Below are 19,362 nucleotides of genomic sequence, written 5' to 3'. Positions count from 1 at the left end.
CGAACAGGCGAGCTAAAAACCAGTTTGCTATGAATGTTCGGTTTCCATCAACCATTCTTTTTTTCCAATTTCAGTGCCAACTCACCCCTCTCACCCCTCACTCTCAAAGCAACCGTCACACTCTTCTCCCTCCAAGCCTCCCTCTCACCTCTCTCAAAAACTCCCCCCTCACCTTTCTCCCACCATTCACCCAATCACTCATCCTTCTCAAAGTTGCCCCCCCTCTCATCTACAAAGCTGCCTCCTTCCACTGCCCTCTCACCTCCATCTCTTCACTCCACCTCCTCAGATCCTCAAACTGCCTTCTTCCCCCTCTCTTGTCCCCCCTCTCCCCCAGCGCCACAGAGCCTTTTCTCCTCCTCATTCGGCCCTCCCCTAGCTATTCTGCAATCCCCCACACTCTTTCAGCAACCCTCGTTACCTCCCGCCCTCATTCCTTGTCCTACCCTCCCCCTCCCTCCCACCCCCTGCACCCAAAGCCTGCTCCCCTCCCTCTTCATTAACGGTGTGGACCTCAAATATCCAGGGCCTTCGCTCAAACCTTTCAGATCTTTCCATAGAGGTTGCCACTGACACACCAGACATAATCTGCCTAACAGAAACTTTCCACCCCCAAGACATGTCTGACTCCCAAGTATCTCTCCCTGGTTACTCCCTCCTCCGGTATGACAGACCTGAGCCTCGTCCTGGTGGAGGTGTTGCTCTCTTCATCAAAGACTCCACTCCTCCCTCTCCATGCACTGCCCTTACTCCCCCACACCCCCAGGAATACCTCTGGCGACGGCTTCTCCACTCCCACCTCATGTTTATATGTGTACTGTACCGTCCACCTAACAGTGATGACTCCATCTACACCTCACTATCCGAAAACATGGATCAACTTCTATCTTCTCATCCAAACTCTCTCTTCCTCATATGTGGTGACTTCAATTGTCATCATGCCAGTTGGCTCGGTGTGGGTACCTCTCTCACCTGTCATGGCACTTCAGCAAAAGCTTTCTGCGATTCATTGGGACTGACTCAATCGGTCAACTTCCCGACCCGGATCTCGACCAATGGTTCTCTGTCTCTTCTGGATCTGATTTTGACAAATTTCCTTGACAATATCTGCTGCTCTTCCTCCACTCCAATCGGTTCTTCTGACCACGTCCTTGTCAAAGTGGACATCTCTCTAGCTATTATCAGAGAACCACCTCACCGCCGTCGAGTCTGGAATTTCACTCAAGCCGACTAGCAGGGTCTCTGAGCAGCCATCAAACTTATAGAATGGTCTCCTATCGCTACTTTCTCAAACATCAACTCATCCTGGGAATTCTTTCAAATAAACTTACTCTCCCTCATGCACAGATTTATCCCCTCTCGTCTTCAGTTGTCCTACCCTTCCTCCCGCCCTTGGTTCACTGAAGCTGGTGGCGAGGCAGTTGTCCTGAAACAACTTGCCTTTGCCTCATGGAAAGCAAACCCAACTGAGGGTAATCTCAGTTCCTTCCATAAAGCTCGGAACAAGTGTGTATCTACCCTCAGGAGAGCCAGAAAACAACATCTTTCTCATCTCAAGTCTGAACTTTCAAACCTCTCTCCCTCCTCAAAATCCTGGTGGCATCTAATCAAACCTGTTTCTGGTGTATGTTCCCCCTCCATCCCCTCCCTTACCTCAAATGACCGCACTGCTGATACCGCACGTGAAAAGACTGAATGCCTAAACTCGGTGTTTGCAGCTCAATCTTGTGTCCAAAACTCATCGCTTTCTCGACCCACCTTACCCAGTCGCACCCAACTGTCCTAGAACTCTGTGTCCTTTTCTCCTGACAAGGTGGAGAGCTTGCTGTCAAATCTCGACTCAGATTCTGCAACCGGTACAAACGGCATCAGCCCACGTATCCTAAAAACCTACTCTTCTGCTCTTGCTCACCCTCTCTCTGTTCTATTCACCCTCTCATTTGCTCAAGGTCATCTGCCATCTACTTGGAAATCAGCAAACATAACTGCCCTGCATAAAAAAGGTGCAAAAACAGCTCCCTTCAACTCCAGACCAATCAGCCTTCTCCCGATCATCAGCACGGTTATGGAATCCATCATCGCTTCAGACATTAAATCCTTCCTCTTCTCCAATGGCTTGATTTCCGATCATCAATTTGGTTTCAGACCAGGTCACTCTACCCTGGATATGCTGCTTCTGCTCTCCCATCAATGGATGGAGGTCCTCAATGCCAGACAGGAAATCCGAGCCGTATCCCTGGACATATCACGTGCTTTTGACACGGTCTGGCACCCTGCCCTGCTCACCAAACTCTCTTCTTATGGTATCCAAGGCCATCTCCACTCATGACTCGCAGACTTCCTCTCCTGTCGCAGTCACCATGTGGCCCTAAATGTAGTTATTTCATCCCCTCTTCCTGTCCAGGCTGGAGTTCCTCAAGGTATCGTTCTGGGCTGTGTCCTTTTTCTGGTTTTCATCAATGATCTCTCCGATTCTCTGGAAAATCCTCTATATCTCTTTGCTGATAACTCCACCCTCTGCCATACCATCGTTCATCCCTCAAACCGGCAAGCAGCAGCTTCTTCGCTCACTGCAGATCTGGATAAAATCACAAACTGGTCCAACACGTGGAACATGTCTTTCAATCCGGACAAATCTCACACTCTCACTATGTCTCTCTGAAAGGACTGTTTAGAACCCCCCCCCCTCCCATGCACTTTCTCAACAATCCTCTGGAAGAAGTCCTTTCTTTCAAGCCACTGGGTCTCACTATCTGCCATGACCTTTCCTGGGAAAGTCACATTTCCAACCTCGCCTCCAAAGCCAGTCGCCGACTGGGAATCCTCCGTCGTGCAAAGTCCTTCCTCGGCCCACCTGAGCTCCTGACCACTTGCAAAGCTTTCGTCCACAGCCTGATGGAGTACTGCTCTCTCCTCTGGGCTGGTGCTCCTGCCTCCCACCTTTCTCAGCTTCACGCTGTGGAAACCAAGGCATTTCAGATCATTGGCATCTCCTGCAATGAGGCTGAGTCTTTGGGCCTCTCACTCTCTCACTGCAGGCAGGTCGGTGGTCTTTCTGTCTTCTACCATCTCCTCTCCAGCCTTGCCCCCCTTGTTCTTTCTGCGATTTGTCCCCACCACATTTCCGCAGGGCGCTCGAGGTCCACCAAAAACCCCTTTCTGGTAAAACTACCAAAATCACGAATCACTGCTTACCTTCACTCTATCATTCCTCTTTTTTTCCGGCCTTTGGAATAAACTCCCTCACTCTATTCAATCCCATTCTTCCCTCCAGGCCCTCAAAACAGCTGTTCACCACCACCTCTTATCATCCCCCATCCGAATCCTCGATCTTTTCTACCCCTGATAATCCACCCAAGCCCACCTCCTTCAAATTCCCTGCTTTCCTTCCTGAAAGTCCCTGTAAGGCTGTCATGTCCATCTTGTATTCCCCATGTTCCCTGCCCCATCCCTCTCCCTTCCACAGATCTAACGTCTCTGTTCCCCACTATTTTGTCCTTCCCACTCCCGCCCCTCTTGTCTCATGCCCCCCCTCTTGTCTCATGCCCCCCCTTGCTGTGCGTTGTGTGTTAGCTCTTACACGAGCCTCGACAAGGCATACACAAAAAAAAGAAAAAAAAGTGGGCAGTGATCAATTGTAAAAGTTAAATGTTTCACATCTTAAGCCTCTGTAAAGTAGGCTGTGTATCCTGTGTTTCCCTTCTGAAGCAGTATATTGTCTGTCTGCTCGGTACAGTGTAAATTATAGGACTCCAGGGTGCTATATGAAAAGAGTCTGCCATTGGGTGCTGCTTCAGTGGCCAAATTGCAAATTCTTGCCCTCACCGAGAATCGTTATGACAGCCAGCTATCATGCACAGCCTGTGGCTGCTGGTTGCATCATTTTCTGGAGGCACAGCTTGGCTGCTGATGCAGTGTCCTCCATTACCATACATCCATCAATGGAACCATACTCTGTGCAGAGCGTTGGTGCTGCTGAAGCAGTCTCCTTGGCTATTGGACACAATCCTGGTCAGGTCGCCACTCCGACACAGGATACCAGCAAGCAGGCACTTATTTTGCCGACCTCAGAAGGATGACAGGCAGAGTCAACCCCACCTGGTATTAATCCAACAGCTCTATTACCGGTAAGCTGGTACCCATTTTGCCAACTTCAGAAGGATAACAGGCCGAGTCAATCCCACCTGGTGTTGCTTCAACGGAAAAAACATGAGCTCAAACTGAAGACCCTAAGATCTTAAGCCAGCCACTTTAACTGCTAAGCCAAGACCAGGCTTAATATTTTAAGAGCACCCTACCATGTCCAGGGTTGATAAAAAATGTCCATGGTAAATTCACAGCTGCAAAATAGTCACGACTTGCCGTAAGCGTTGTGATGCCCTATAGAGAGCGGAACGGACTGACTGGATGACTGAATGGCTGATGCAAGTCGACATTGTTTCTGGGGTAAAAAATAAAAAATTTTGTTGGGAATAAAATCAAAAAAAATTTTTTTCTTTGTTTTCAATTTAACTTTTTTCTTGCCTCTGGAACAAACTCCCACACTCTCTTTAATCCCACTCCTCCTTCCAGGATTCAAAATAGCTGTTCACCACCATCTCTTATCTTCCCCCATCCAAAACCATGATCTTTTCTACACCTGTTAACCCACCCCAAACCCACCAACGTCATATTCCCTGCTTTTCTTCCTGAAAGTCCCTGTCGTGTCCATCTTGTTTACCCCATATACCCCACCCCATCCCACTCCCTTCCACAGATCTCCTAATGTCTCTGTTCTCTTCTCTTCTCTCCTTCTCCCTTTGTTATATGTTCTGCGTGTTAGCTCTTATTATGAGCCTCGACAAAGTATACAAAAAAAAAAACATTCGTGTGAGCATTTGTGTCTTTTCAAACAATCAAAAGAAAAAAATATATCTTGTTTTGTATATGCAGTTCAACAAATGGCAAAATGTTTGTTTTTTAACAGCCCATGTAATTCACAGCAAAGGCTGCACATATCACAGAGCTCATAAAAGCATATGTTGGTGGAGGCATGTTGGTGTGCTGCCATCCAACCAATTAGAGTGTGTAAAAACACTGTAATGTCCTGAAAGGTACCATTTCCCGATAAGAGAGCTATTGCTGCCGAAGCAATTTCTCAAGCAAAAGTCACTGGGTGGTTTGCCCTTGTCTTTCAAGCTAAGGTCCCAGAAAGGAATTTCAAATTCAGCCACGGTACCAGCACAAAATAGCCGACATTATGGAAGGTGCTGTAACTTTTATGACCACAAGCAAGTGCTAGCAAATGGGACAGACAGAATGAATGTGTATACTTTATGATTCACTTCCGTGCACACAAAGGAATACAAGGACAGTTTGAGGTTGCTTGCACGCACTCACGCACTCACGCACACATGCACGTGCCCTGGTGTTGGCTTAACAGTTAAGGTGGCTGGCTTAAGATCTTAGGGTCTTGAGCTTAAGCCCCTGTCAGGCCGTTGAATTAACACCGGGTTGGTTGACTCAGCCTGTCATTCTTCTGATGTTGGCAAAGTGAGTACCAGCCCACTGGTAATAGGGACACTGCATCAGTGGTACAGCTGTGCCCCCAGAAAATGATGCAGCCAAGTGGCCATAGGCTGCATACGAGTAACACACACACACACACACACACACACACACACACACACACACACACACACACACACACACACACACACACACACACACACACACACACACACACACACACACACACACACACACACACGAGATGCCATTGATTGCGTGTTTTTTAAAACTGTATTATGTAGTTTATTCAAACACCTAAAGGATTCCTTGTTTGAAGAATGTTTCAACAGCACCTTTTCAACTGTTAAGGAGGATGATATCATGAATGGGTTGGGTTTTTTTCCCGAAAGTCCTTAAACTGATTTACTTAAGTTCCTCTTTTCGACTCTCATTCGAGTCGATCCATTCGCTTTTTGATTCAACAAAGTGGAAACCCACTATCATATCATGTTGAACTCTAAAGTGATCAGAAATAATTTCTGGATCCTAAAATCTTGTAATTGACAACATAAGCACTAAGAAATCTCTTCTTTCTTTCTGTATGGATACACATCGAGATGGAAGGATACTGTTGCGGGCCGGCAGGGTCGGGTGAGAAGACCAGTAGGTGGGGGAAGCTATGTCAATTCCCACCAGACTCCCCAGAATTGTAGGTCGTCGCTCACGGATAATTCCGTGATGCGGTGGGTCGCTTAGCAGACCGTGGACGCCAATAACTCAACCGCGTGACCGAGGGTCCTCCCGCCTATGGAATGGGGTTACCTAATTAACTACGCGGTTTAACCACCAGGGAACCACGCCCTCGGTACGCCTTGTCCGAACCGGATCACTCTACCGGATCAGACCGTTGGGAATAAAGACCCGGCTAAACCTGGACTCGAACCATGCTGGACCAATGAGGGAAAAGACAACAGCGAGCTGGGAACATTTCTACAACAATTATTTATTTACAGCAAGCGAGGAAAAGCATGTGGCACAACAAAGGTTTATTGGGTATGTAACGCAGGGAAAGAGGAGAAGGGTGTGGGGGGTGCGACAATTATACAAGCAACTTACCAAAGCAGACACAGTGCAGACTTGACGTGAGATTATTCACAGTAACAACAATAAAAGATCTTCTGCAGGCAAACTTAACAGACAGGCGCCAGCACACTCAGACACGCACACAGAAAAAGAAACCCCAATGAAAAAGGGACTTTTGCAGCCAGGGAGGGAGGGAGTTGAGGTTATAGTTCTCGCTACCTGGGTGTTTCGGGGGAGGGATGCTCCATGGTGCAGCACTGGACAATAGCCACGTCGCTCTGGCCACAGCGCACATGTGGAGATCGTGTTCCGAACAGGAGGAGCTTGAATGGAGAAGGGAGGAGTCCAGAGGGCGAGGGTGGAGCAGTAGGTGGGACCAGGCAGAACGCGATTCGTCGAGGTAGTGTGGGCGGGGATGAGATGCAGGAACACTAACTTCTTCTACAATTCTCAACACACTTCACTCCTCCTTCAATTCCTCAATTCCTCCATTCCTTTTACACGGAGGATTTCTCCGTGCTTTATAGAGCCCGAGGTTCGGGGAGGGCCATGCCAAATCCGACGTCATCATCCGAGTCGGGCATTCCGACTGGCTCTGACTGCTCACGTGGTCTGCCTTCCTGGGCCGGGCTTCGGCCAGACACCGGTGCACTCTGCCCACCTGAGTGCTAAGCGTATGTGACTCACCGCCCACGTCTGGTTTTGAGTAGATGAGTAGACGGTGTAAAGACCAAAGTGCACGTCGTGATTTTCGCTCAGGAGTGATCATTGAGGAGGGTACCGTGGGTCATCACGCTATGGTAAGCGAGACAAGGGGAGCAAGCGAGGCAGAAGGCACCGTGGGAAAGAAAAGGTGGGAATAAAATAAGAGAAAAATGATTTACTAACCTAACTATAGCCCATCGCAATGCACTCCCTTGTCTTCCCACTACACAAAAGGAAGGGGTCTATCTGCACGTACACTAATGGGATAACTATCTTGGGACACCTATCTGTTGTATGCTTGCAGTTCCGAGAACCGCAATATTATAACTACCAAAAGTCATGGGACACCCATTTCCAGTGGTGAAAATTGCCCACACGTGAATGATTTGATTGTATAACCATAAATATCAACAGAGAACAACAATATTAATACTGAAATAAAGAAAGTGTGATTGCTCATTTTCAGAGCACCAAGTCTCAGATAAAGGAATTGATGGAGTTCAATGAGGTATAAGGTGGATGCCTTCATCATGACAATTTCAACCTTCCTAGCCATTCCTAAATGAAAAGTAGGGAATGGCATCATGAAGTTGAAAAAGACTTGAAGCAACAATCACCTTATCTGAAATAAACTCACAACTTAAAAAGGAAGGGAACCTTGCAATGATTTGTTTGATGAAATAAACAAGTCTAATTTATCACATCAAAGCACCATGATTTCATGACAATTGGGAGGGTCACTGGGATGTCAAGCAAGCAGGAAGATCGCTCATTGAGCCATGAATCCCATGGAATTCTATGAAAGCTGTACACAACCCTCTCATGAGTGTGTTACTTGATGGGTACAGGACTGACGAGCAAAAAGGCCTCCTCCTGCAGTGTGCGTGCGCGTGTGCATGCGCACGTGCATGTGTGCGTGTGAACAGATTTTGTGCAATGATGAGTTTGTTCAAGTTTGATACCAAGATCTGTGGGACATAATAGAATGCTAATTGTGGATTCGATGATAACAACCACTCAATTTTTGAAGATTTACATGATGTACTGTGTGAAGAATGGTGGAGAATCCCAGATTCCAAACTATTAAAAAAATTCGTAGCAGATGTGAGAGAGCTTTGGCATGTTCCACAAGACGTAAAATTGCCACAAACTAAGGTTTATTATTAATACATTGTCAATAAAACTATGATGCTGCAAAGTGTGATGGGGCAAAACAAAATAAAAACTTGACTTCAATGTTGAAAAAAATCGAATGTTTAAACCATCCTGCAAAAAGGTTCATTATATTGAAAAAAAAACAAATTCAAGTTTATTGCAAATAATCAATGTCCATTTGCTTAAAGTAAGAAAGACGGATCAGCCGAAAGCCAATATACAACAGGTACCACAAAGTATATTGGGGTGAAGCGTTACACAGTGGTATGGCTAAATCTCCTGATAATGGGATTTCAACATTTACTCCTTTGGTTCCTGCAAACCAAAATCGACTTTGATTTAAACATTTTGAAAACATTCATCAAAATGTTCACTGGAAAGCATGGGAAGCTTGGAAACATACATTTGATTTGATGATGATGTACAATATAAGTAGGCTTGATTTGATGAAAGTTAGTTCTGCCTCTAGTAGTATTATTTGAACCACTTTCTTTCCACAATGCCCCTTATACAATGACCACTTCAAGTTATGCTTATTCACTCGATTGAAAGAGGAAACAGGAAGCCATGGGTATCTCATTTTACCAGGTTGTTAAGAAAGAATGTAATGTAACATTCTTGTTATGTAAGGCCAAAAAAACCCACAGCTTTTGATTCCATTTAACACCAAAGTCAGACTCGGTGGTGTCATGGTTAGAACATCCACTCTGACATGACGAAGCCAGAGTTTGAACTGCTGACCTCCCAGAGTCAAAGACTTTAAAAAATGGTACTAACGGCTTCCTTGCTTGATGTACAATATTTAAAAGGATAAGAGCATGGACAATCCCCATAGGTTGGCATCCATTGTGAGGAGGAAATTCCTCCTTTAGAAATGCACCGCTGGGTACGGTTAGAAAGGCGACAACATTGTTGTGGCGACGCTAGTACCCAGAATGGTCTGGGAAGTGATGGCATTTCTCCCAACCTCTGGCTGTGTTTGTTTCATCTAACAATCCTGTGCTGGGTCTAGTGTATTTGTCTGTGTGTCGATGTGTATGAGATTTATGTGTGGCAGCTCCACTATGAGGCTTAGATCATGCAAAAAAAAAAAAACAGTCCATATGATCTGACCATTAATATTACATGAGCTTCAGACAATGGATAAAACAAAGGTTTTGCAAAATTTATGTGTATTCAATAATCCTATAAATTATAAATACAATGCATAACCCAAAAGTAATTCCTACTATTCCTCCTAATCTAATCCAAGTCTCTGCTCATTGCTTTTGTTTTTTTAATTATGTATGAACTAACAACTTCATATGTGTCTACATATTGACATTGTGGGAATGCCATATATTGTAAAAGTGTTGGGATGGGCATGCAATCGAGGAATGGTGGCCCAAATGGCCTTTTATCAAGATATGGACTTTTTGCCTTCCTTCTTTGTATCACCCTGAAAAGTGGAAGAATGCAAAGATGGCAACTGATGGAATGATGTTTGGAGTGGGTGGCTGCCTAACTCAGGTGAAATCGTATAATGGCACTTAATGCAAAGACCCAGATTTGCTGCATCAAGAGCAAAGCATGAAAATAGAATGGTAATTTGGATTGCCCTGAACTCATCATCGAATGGAAGTCTACATTTGTTTTTTGCAATTTGGAAATGGTGCTTCCACACTTCTGCCCCACATTATTGTGACGATTTGATCGGCGCAAAAGAAGAATTTTAATGAATTACAAGTCTGAAGACGACAATGGTTCACGAGCGGTATTTGACGATGTAGATTGCTTCAGAAGTCAAGGATGAGACAATGTGATAATATTTGACCAAGTTATAAAAATGATCAACATGATGTGGTATGGGTGACTGCAAAATAAAAAAAATATGGGTTATTATAAGTATAAAAATATGGGTTATTATTAAATATATTATTATAAAAATGATAGATATAAAAAAACAAAATAAAAAAAATATGGGGTATTAGCTGCAAAATGTCGAAAACCCGGTTCGGTTCCCACAACTTTGAAAATTTGACCTTTGTGACCTTTAAAGGTCAAAGGTCAAGGATTATGACCATTGGTCGCCTCAGCCTGCTCCCTACTCTCCCTACAGATCATGTCATCCGCGAACATCATAGTCCATGGAGACTCCAGTCTGATCTCGTCCATCACCATTGCAAACAGGAAAGGACTCAGAGTCGATCCTTGGTGCAATCCCCCTTTTACCTTAAACCGGTCCGTCATTCCGACCGCACACCTCACCGCTGTCACACTGTCCTCATACATATCCTGCACGATCCTCACATACTTCCCTACCACTCCCAACTTCCTCATACAATACCACAACTCCTCTCTTGGCACCCTATCATAAGCTTTCTCTTAATCCACAAACACACAATGTAACTCCTTCTGGCCTTCTCCATACTTCTCCATCAACATTCTCAAAGCAAACATTGCATCAGTGGTGCTCTTTCCTGGCATAAACCCATATTGCTGCTCACAGATCGTCACCTCTCCTCTCAACCGAGCTTCCACTACTCTTTCCCACAACTTCATGGTGTGGCTTAACAACTTTATCCCTCTGTAATTTCCACAGCTCTGCACATCACCCTTATTCTTGAAAATCGGAACCAGTACACTTAATCTCCACTCCTCCGGCATCCTCTCACTTTCCAAGACTTCATAAAACAATCTGGTTAACAACCCCACTGCCATCTCTCCTAAGCACTTCCATGCCTCCACTGGTATACCATCTGGGCCAACCGCCTTTCCACTTTTCATCTTCTTCATAGCAGTCCTCACTTCATCCTTACTGATCCACCCCACTTCCAGATTCACTATCTCCACCTCTTCCACCTCTTCTCTCTCTCTCTCTCATTTTCTTCATCTCTCTTATTTTCTTCATTCATCAGCTCCTCAAAGTACTCCATCCACCTTCTCAACACGCTCTCCTCACTCGTCAGCACATTCCCATTTGCGTCCTTTATCACCCTAACCTGCAGCACATCCTTCCCAGCTCAGTCCCTCTGTCTTGCCAATCGGTATAAATCCTTTTCCCCTTCTTTTGTATCCAACTTCTCATACAGCTCGTCATATGCCTTTTCCTTGGCCTTTGCCACCTCTCTTTTTGCCTTTCGCCGCCACTCCTTGTACTCCTCCCTACTTTCTTCATCTCTCTGACTATCCCACTTCCTTTTCGCCAACCCTTTCTTCCTTATACTTTCCTGTACTTCCTCGTTCCACCACCAAGTCTCCTTATCTTCCTTCCTCTGTCCAGATGTCACACCAAGTACCTTCCTAGCTATCTCCCTCACCACTTCTGCTGTAGTTGCCCAATCATTCCACCCATCGTTACCACCATCCAACGCCTGTCTCACCTCCTCCCTAAATTTCACACAACAGTCTTCCTCCTTCAGCTTCCACCATCTGGTCCTTGGTTCAGCCCTCACTCTCTTCCTCAACCTCACCTCTAAAGTCATCCTACAGACCACCAATCGATGCTGTCGAGCTACACTCTCCCCTGCCACCACCTTACAGTCACGAATCTCTTTCAGGTTGCATCTCCTGCTTCAGATGTAATCCACCTGTGTGCACTTTCCTCCACTCTTGTATGTCACCCTGTGTTCTTCCTTCTTCTTGAAATACGTATTTACCACTGCCATTTCCATTCCTTTTGCAAACTCTACCACCATTTGGCCTTCCACATTTCTCTTGTTGAGACCGTACCTGCCCATCACCTCCTCATCCTCTTTATTCCCTTCCCCAACATGCCCATTGAAATCTGCTCCAATCACCACTCTTTCATCCTTGGATACACTCTCCACCACTTCATCTAACTCACTCCAGAAATCTTCTTTATACTCCATCTCACACCCCATATGTGGGGCATATGCACTGATGACATTCATCATCACCCTTTCAATTTCAAACTTCACACTCATCACTCGGTCAGACACTCTCCTCACCTCCAATACCCTCTTGACATAATCTTCCTTCAGGATTACCCCGACACCATTTCTCCTCCCATCCACACCATGGTAGAACAGTTTGAAACCACCTCCAATGCTCCTAGCCTTACTCCCCATCCACTTGGTCTCTTGTACACACAGTATGTCCACCTTTCTTCTCTCCATCATATAAGCCAATATATATATATATATATATATATATATATATATATATATATATATATGTATATGTATATATATATATATATATATATATATATATGTATATGTATATATGTTGTTGTTCATCTTTCGGCTGCTCCCGTTAGGGGTCACCACAGCGGATCATCCGTTATGATCCGCATACTGATTTGGCACAGGTTTTACGCCGGATGCCCTTCCTGACGCAACCCTGATCGCCTCTTACAACACAGGGATCAGGATTTGGGTTTCGCCATGATTCCGGGCTGCTCTACACCCTGCCCAGTGCAGAGCCCCCGTCCTCAAGCGATCCTCCAACCCAAGCCTCCGAGTAGCCGGATTACAGGCGCACGCCACTACGCCCGGTTATATATATGTATATATGTATATATATATATATATATATATATATATATATATGTATATATATGTATATATATATATGTATATATATATATATGTATATATATGTATATATATGTATATATATATATGTATATATATATATATGTATATATATATATATATATATATATATGTATATATATATATATATATATATATATATATATATATATATATCTTCTTCTTCTTCTTTCGGCTGTTCCCGTTAGGGGTCGCCACAGCGGATCATCCATATGATCCGCATAGTGATTTGGCACATGTTTTACGCCGGATGCCCTTCCTGACGCAACCCTGGTCGCCTCTTACGACACAGGGATATGGTACACCCATTTCAACCAGGGTATACACCGGCCCAGTATACTGGTACTCATTTCGCCGACCTCGGAAGGATGACAGGCTGAGTCAACCCCCTGGTGTATTAATTCAGTGGCCCAACGGGGCTTGAACTCAGGACCTTTTGGATCCCAAGCCGCTGCCCGAACCACTGCGCCAACACCAGGCTTCACACATATATATATATATATATATATATATATATATATATATATATATATATATATATATATATATATATATATATATATATATATATATATATATATATATATATATATATATATATATATATATGCAGCTTGGGAGACATTTGTACAGAGAGTGAAAGCACACTGAGCCAAGAAGAACAACACAATTCTTTATTAAAACCCTAACGTTTCAGAAGACCACTATCTTCCGTTATCAGAGGTAAAAAATTTACAACACTGCAAGTGCAGAGACGTCAACTGTAATTCTGTCCAACAGGAACGGCTGCGTGTCACGGTTGGGCTGCAAGGGGAACCAATCAGCGTGAGGTTTGGGACGGATTTAATAAAGGGAGTGGAATTGGAAAGTGGATTTGCTTCCGGATTGGATGTTTGGGTCACAGGTTCGGTGCCACGTGTTCCATATCTGATCTGGATTTGTGTATTGGGTTTGGCCCTCGCACCCACGGGTGGGGGCTGTGGGTGATTGCATAATCCTCGATAGGTAGCATCTGGGTCGATATGGTGGTTTATAGACTGTGTGCCCGAAAACCATGCTTCGAGAATTTCCCGGCTGGCTCAGCCGGGTGCTGAGGCCTTTACTGCCGTGTTTTCCCATGAAAGGCGAAGAGTAGTTCAGCTATCGACATCATCCTGGCAAAATTATAAATTCCTTCTCTAACCACTTTGTCGAATGTCAGGCCAGGCTGGCTATTTATGAAAATCTTGTGGCAAGAACTTTCCCTGGCCGACTACTCAAGAAAGTGCGAATAAATGCGGCCGTAGAAGAAGAAGAAGAAGAAGAAGAAGAAGAAGAAGAAGAAGAGGAAGAAGAAAAAGAAGAGGAAGAAGAAGAAGAAGAGGAAGAAGAGGAAGAAGAAGAAGAAGTTGAGAAGAAGAACAACAACACAGGAAGAAAAAGATTCTCCCTTTGACATTTCTGGTGTACACTGATAAACCTTATTTTTCTGAATTTTCAGGTTATCTTACTATACATTTATACATTAAAATATTATTTATATATGTTATTTATACATTAAAACTAGAAGGGCACTCGGTAGAGCGCATACATCCACCAGGTAATGTCTGATCCATGAGTACATATCAGGCACAATACATTTTTAAAATATCATGCTTTCCAGTACCATATCATTTTTGGCACTTTCTCTCAATGGTGAAGAATCAATTATAAAATTAAATAATCGTATCGTATCCAGATCTGAGTCTCGATCTTCACAAAAATCGACTAAATTCTTCCTTGTCACACACACAACCTGTCTCCCAAGTTTCCTCCGAATCTGTCCACAAAATTTTGAGATATCTTGCTGTACATCGGTTTCGCGCCCTATCTCTTAATAGTGAAAAATCACATAAAAAATTATCAGATCCAGATCCAGGTTCGGATCTTCACCAAAATCGAATCAATTCTTCGTCGTCACACACCAAACGTGTCCACCAAGTTTAATCTGAATTAATCGACAACTTTTTGAGATTTCGTGCTATATCTCGTTTTTGGCCCTATCTCTCAATGGTGAAGAATCACTTAGAAATTCTAGTAGTCGGATCCGGATCCAGATCTTCACCAAAATCAAAGCAGTTCGTCCTTGTCATACTGGGAACCTGTCCACAAAATTTCATCCGGATCCGTCCACAACTTTTTGAGATATCCTATACACAGACAAAGGGTGAAAACAACCTCCTTCACCTTCAGTGGCAGAGGCAAAAAGATCCCATGATCGTTCATTGCACAATATATCTGCTTAAACTATATTTATATTTTTTTTAAGTTGGCGGGAGATTTACCTCTGCTGATTATAGCTGGTCTATGATGGGGTCAAGATGAGCTGTTGAAGCCATAACGATGTCCTGCAGTCCATCCTCTGTCAGTCACGCAGTGGGTCCATTAAGATTTTTTTTTCATTTTTTCCCTTCTCCTCCGAGGCGGCACAACATATCGTTTTGAAACTCGGCATGATGATTCATGACTGATGAGAAAAAACGAATGGAGCCCTTTTCTATACCACTGCTGTTGAAGTCACTGGATGCATTGTTTTCGGGTTGTCCATCCGTCCGTCCGTCCGTCCATCTGTCCATGATAATTTTCACTGTTTTCTCTGCAAACACTTATCCGATTGACACAACATTTTCACGATAGGTGCGACTACTCGTGTAGAATGTTTTTATGATAATTATGACGTCATAGGTCACATGGTGTGACAGCCATGTTGGAAAAAAGGAAAAACTTTGGACCTCTGCACCGGCGTAGCCAGGCTGAGGCAGACGAGGCAGTTGCCTCGTCGCTCATTTCCTGAAATAGGATCTGGCCTGAGCCCTCTGGCCATCTGAGCTCCCATTTTGAGAATTGAAATTAGCCAACAATAGGTTTCTGGGCATCAAAAATGCATTGGCTTCTGGGGGCCTTGTGCGGCCCCCAAACCCCTCGCCGTAATGGCTTTATGCCGTTGGCGCTCGCCACGCTGCGCTACGCGCACCGCCACATCAACCAAGTTCACCTCTTTTCACCTCATCGCTTTTGGACCTCTGGCTACGCCCCTGCTCTGTATCTCCGAAACTGCTCCATAGAAAAAATTGAAGCTTGGCACATATGAAGTACTCCCCATGGGAAACAAATGTGATTTTTTTTGATGATGTCATAGGTGGCTTCATTATGACATCATAATTGCATACGTCGAACACTTTATCCGATCAGTGTGAAAAAAATTGACGGTCATCTGGGGCTAAATTGTATTGTGAAAAAAATTGATGATGTCATCAGTCACATGGTTTGGCAGCCATATTGTTTATAACAAAAAAAACCTTCAAAAATCTTCTTCTCCGAAATGGCTCAACAGATCGAGGTGAAACTTTACAGGTACTGTATGATTGCCTGTCCACGAGGAACAAAAAGTTCTTCACCTTTGATGTCATATTATATGTCACATGGTTTGGCAGCTATGATTTTTTGAGGAATAAACCTTTAAAAATCCTCTTCTCCAGAATGGCTTGACAGATCGAGGGGAAACTTTAGCTACATGTTCCCCAAGCCTTAGGGATACCAGGGTGTTCATGAATAATTAATTGGTCACATAGTCTGGCAGCCATATTGGATTCAACGGAAATCTTAAAAAAATTATTTATCTTGAACCGCTTCATTAATCAAAGAAACTTCCGAATTATGATCTAGTAGTCATGGGGAATATGTGTTTTAAGCTTCAACCTGATTGGATGCATGGTCTGACAACCAGAATTATTTAATATTTTGAATCTGGGTTGATGTATTTAAATCAAACTTGGTATAAGTATGTATAATGATATTATAAAGTGAGCGGCGGTATATCTGACGAAGTTGCGACATTGAAGAGTGCCCTTCTCATTTAATTTCCATCCAGGTGGTGAGATAATTTGCTAATCAACTCAAAATGTAATCTATGTTTGTATGTCAATCATATATCAAGAGAATCTGTCATCTCATGAGATGTTTCACTGTTGATTAATGTAAACCTCTCAATTACCCTTGCCAGAGCATTTGGGTATGTTTGTGTCTTTGTCTGTCTGTCTGTCTGTCTGTCTGTCTGTCTGTTTGCCCACACAGAACTTGAATAATATTGGTTACATATCATTGAATAAACCTTAAAACCCTAAAGACCCCTAAGACCCTTAAGGCTCCTAAGACCCTGTATACCCTTTATAACCCTGAGACTCTTAAGACCCCTTACATCCTTAAGACCCTTTAGAACCCTGGAGAACCAACAGACCCCTTCGAACCCTTAGACCCCAAAGATCCAATCGGCCCCAGTAGACCCTTCAAACCCTTTAGACCCTGTTAAATCCTTTAGAAACCTAAGACCCTTAAAACCCCTTCAACACCTTTCATCCCTTTAGACTACTCCATAGAAAAAAATTGAAGCTTGGCACATATGAAGTATGTGAAGGCCTTGTTAGTAAATAGAAGTTCATGGGTGCTCAGGAAGGACTTTATATGACAGAGGATCCTCAGGATGCTCTCATCATTCTTCTTGCCCATTATTCCTCCATGTGTTCCTATGTTGTGTCCCTCTACCTTTGTGTCATTGGTGTGTTTTCTCCCTTTCCACGATGTTGTGGTCTGCTTCTGTTCTGTGTTCAAGCTCTTCCATGAACCTCAACTTTGTATCCAGAAAAAAACTGATAATTTATTTACAGCTTATCATTCTTCAAAGATTAAACCCCAAAATGCCCCATTAAAAAAAAAAGATTCTGTGTTGAAGTTATGATGATGAGTTGATAAATATGGTGTATTTGGTCCAGAGGAAGAGAATATCACAAGGTCTGTGTGAAAGTAATGAAGAAGAACTTACCGATGCCGAGTTCATAGGACTCCGGCGTCATCTCTCCATTGGGCATAACAAGCAACCGAACCTTGTCTCCAGCTCCAGCCAACAGCCTCACAGCTTCTTCCAGCCCTTGGTGCTCCAATCCAACACCATCTACCGCCAACAGCTGGTCCCCAGCCCGCAGCATTCCACACCTGCCAATGAGCCCAGTGAATGAAGTTTTTCATCGTTTAATCATCTTAGTGTTACGCAATATTTTGTATCTTACTGCAGAGTTATGGTTTGTAATTGAGCACTTAGCTCAATTCTTGTTTATCGAGGTACAAAAGTAAAATCTTGCTTATCTAGGTATAAAACAATGAGAAGCCAGATGACAGATCAAGTCTGCCGAAAATATTAATTACGTTGTCGAAGGCTTGTAGGTACTGTAAGTGACATGCAGGACACAAGCGGAATTTAATGAATGGACATTAAAACCAGGAAAAAGCTTTAAAACGTCATAGAGCAATTGTATTTTCATGCAAGACATCAGAAACCGTATCATAGAGGGAAGGTGGTTTAACTTGAACCATGATAGAGAAACAAAAGTCAATGACTTGCTCATACAAAACACTGGACCAGCTGCTTCAAAATCTTCCACCTTCTGAAATCTCCATTTGGTACGAGTCAGTTGAGCACTTGTGTATTCCTTATTGTAACATCCATTGTCACCTCTGTTTGTTTGTTTTTTATACATGGTCTAGGCTCGTGGAAGAGCTATGACACAGAACAGACCAGGATACATCATATCAAAGTGAACAGCTGGAGAAATGGGAAATACCAAGAGCAGGGCGAAGGGAGAAGGTAGACAGAGACGGGAAAACGAGGGATGCAGGTAACAATGAGAATAAAGGGAGAACGTGAGGGGTGGACAAGTTGGGTACATAAGCAAGATTTTGGGAGGGGTGGAGGTGGTTTATCGGGCATAGAAAAGATCATAGCTTTGGATGGGGGATGGACCAAAGATTGTGGTGAACAGCTGTCTTGAACACCGAGAGAGAAGAATGAGATCAAAGAGAGCGTGGAAGGCGGTCCCACAGGCAGGGGAGGCATAAAACAAATCAGTACAAGAACACATCTTTCTCCCAAGAGATAATGGCATCCATCCCTCTATGGCATGTCCAATATTTTTTCAATAAAGGCCAAGGTGAGGAAATCAGGAGAATGTCCTTTCAATTGCCTATTGGTCAGGATAAGCAATAATAATACAATTATTTTCACACCATAAAGGCACATAGGGCTGCAAAGGCAGTTTCATTGGCAAGGAATACAGTCCTGGACAGGTCACCACTTTGACACAGGTTGCCCTGAATGGTTATTACCCCAGTACACTGGTACTCATTTCACCAACATCAGAAGGATGACCCCACCTGATGTTAATTCAACAGCCAACAGTGGCTCAAACTGAGGACCCTTAGGTCCCAAGGAAGCTACCTTGACCGCTAAGCCAACACCAGGCTGGGCAGGATAAGCAATAATGATCCTTAATTGTTATGCAAATTTCCTGTAATTATTCAA

General features: G+C 43.8%; 1 protein-coding gene across 5 annotated transcripts in view; it reads right to left on the bottom strand.

The window, feature by feature from the left end:
- LOC147020212 (glutamate receptor-interacting protein 2-like) overlaps positions 1-19,362 on the bottom strand; it is a 588,802-nt gene that overhangs the window by 325,644 nt on the left and 243,796 nt on the right. For all 5 annotated transcript variants that reach the window (XM_085895375.1, XM_085895376.1, XM_085895372.1 and 2 more), the window contains one exon: positions 17,830-17,999. In XM_085895375.1, the coding sequence (XP_085751501.1) occupies positions 17,830-17,999 (170 nt within the window). The remainder of the gene's footprint in view (positions 1-17,829; positions 18,000-19,362) is intronic.

Source organism: Eptatretus burgeri, chromosome 9, assembly GCF_056783735.1.
Source record: "Eptatretus burgeri isolate ZD-2024b chromosome 9, Ebu_testis_v1, whole genome shotgun sequence".
Lineage (NCBI taxonomy): Eukaryota > Metazoa > Chordata > Myxini > Myxiniformes > Myxinidae > Eptatretus > Eptatretus burgeri.
This window is presented reverse-complemented; position numbering and strand designations above follow the sequence as displayed.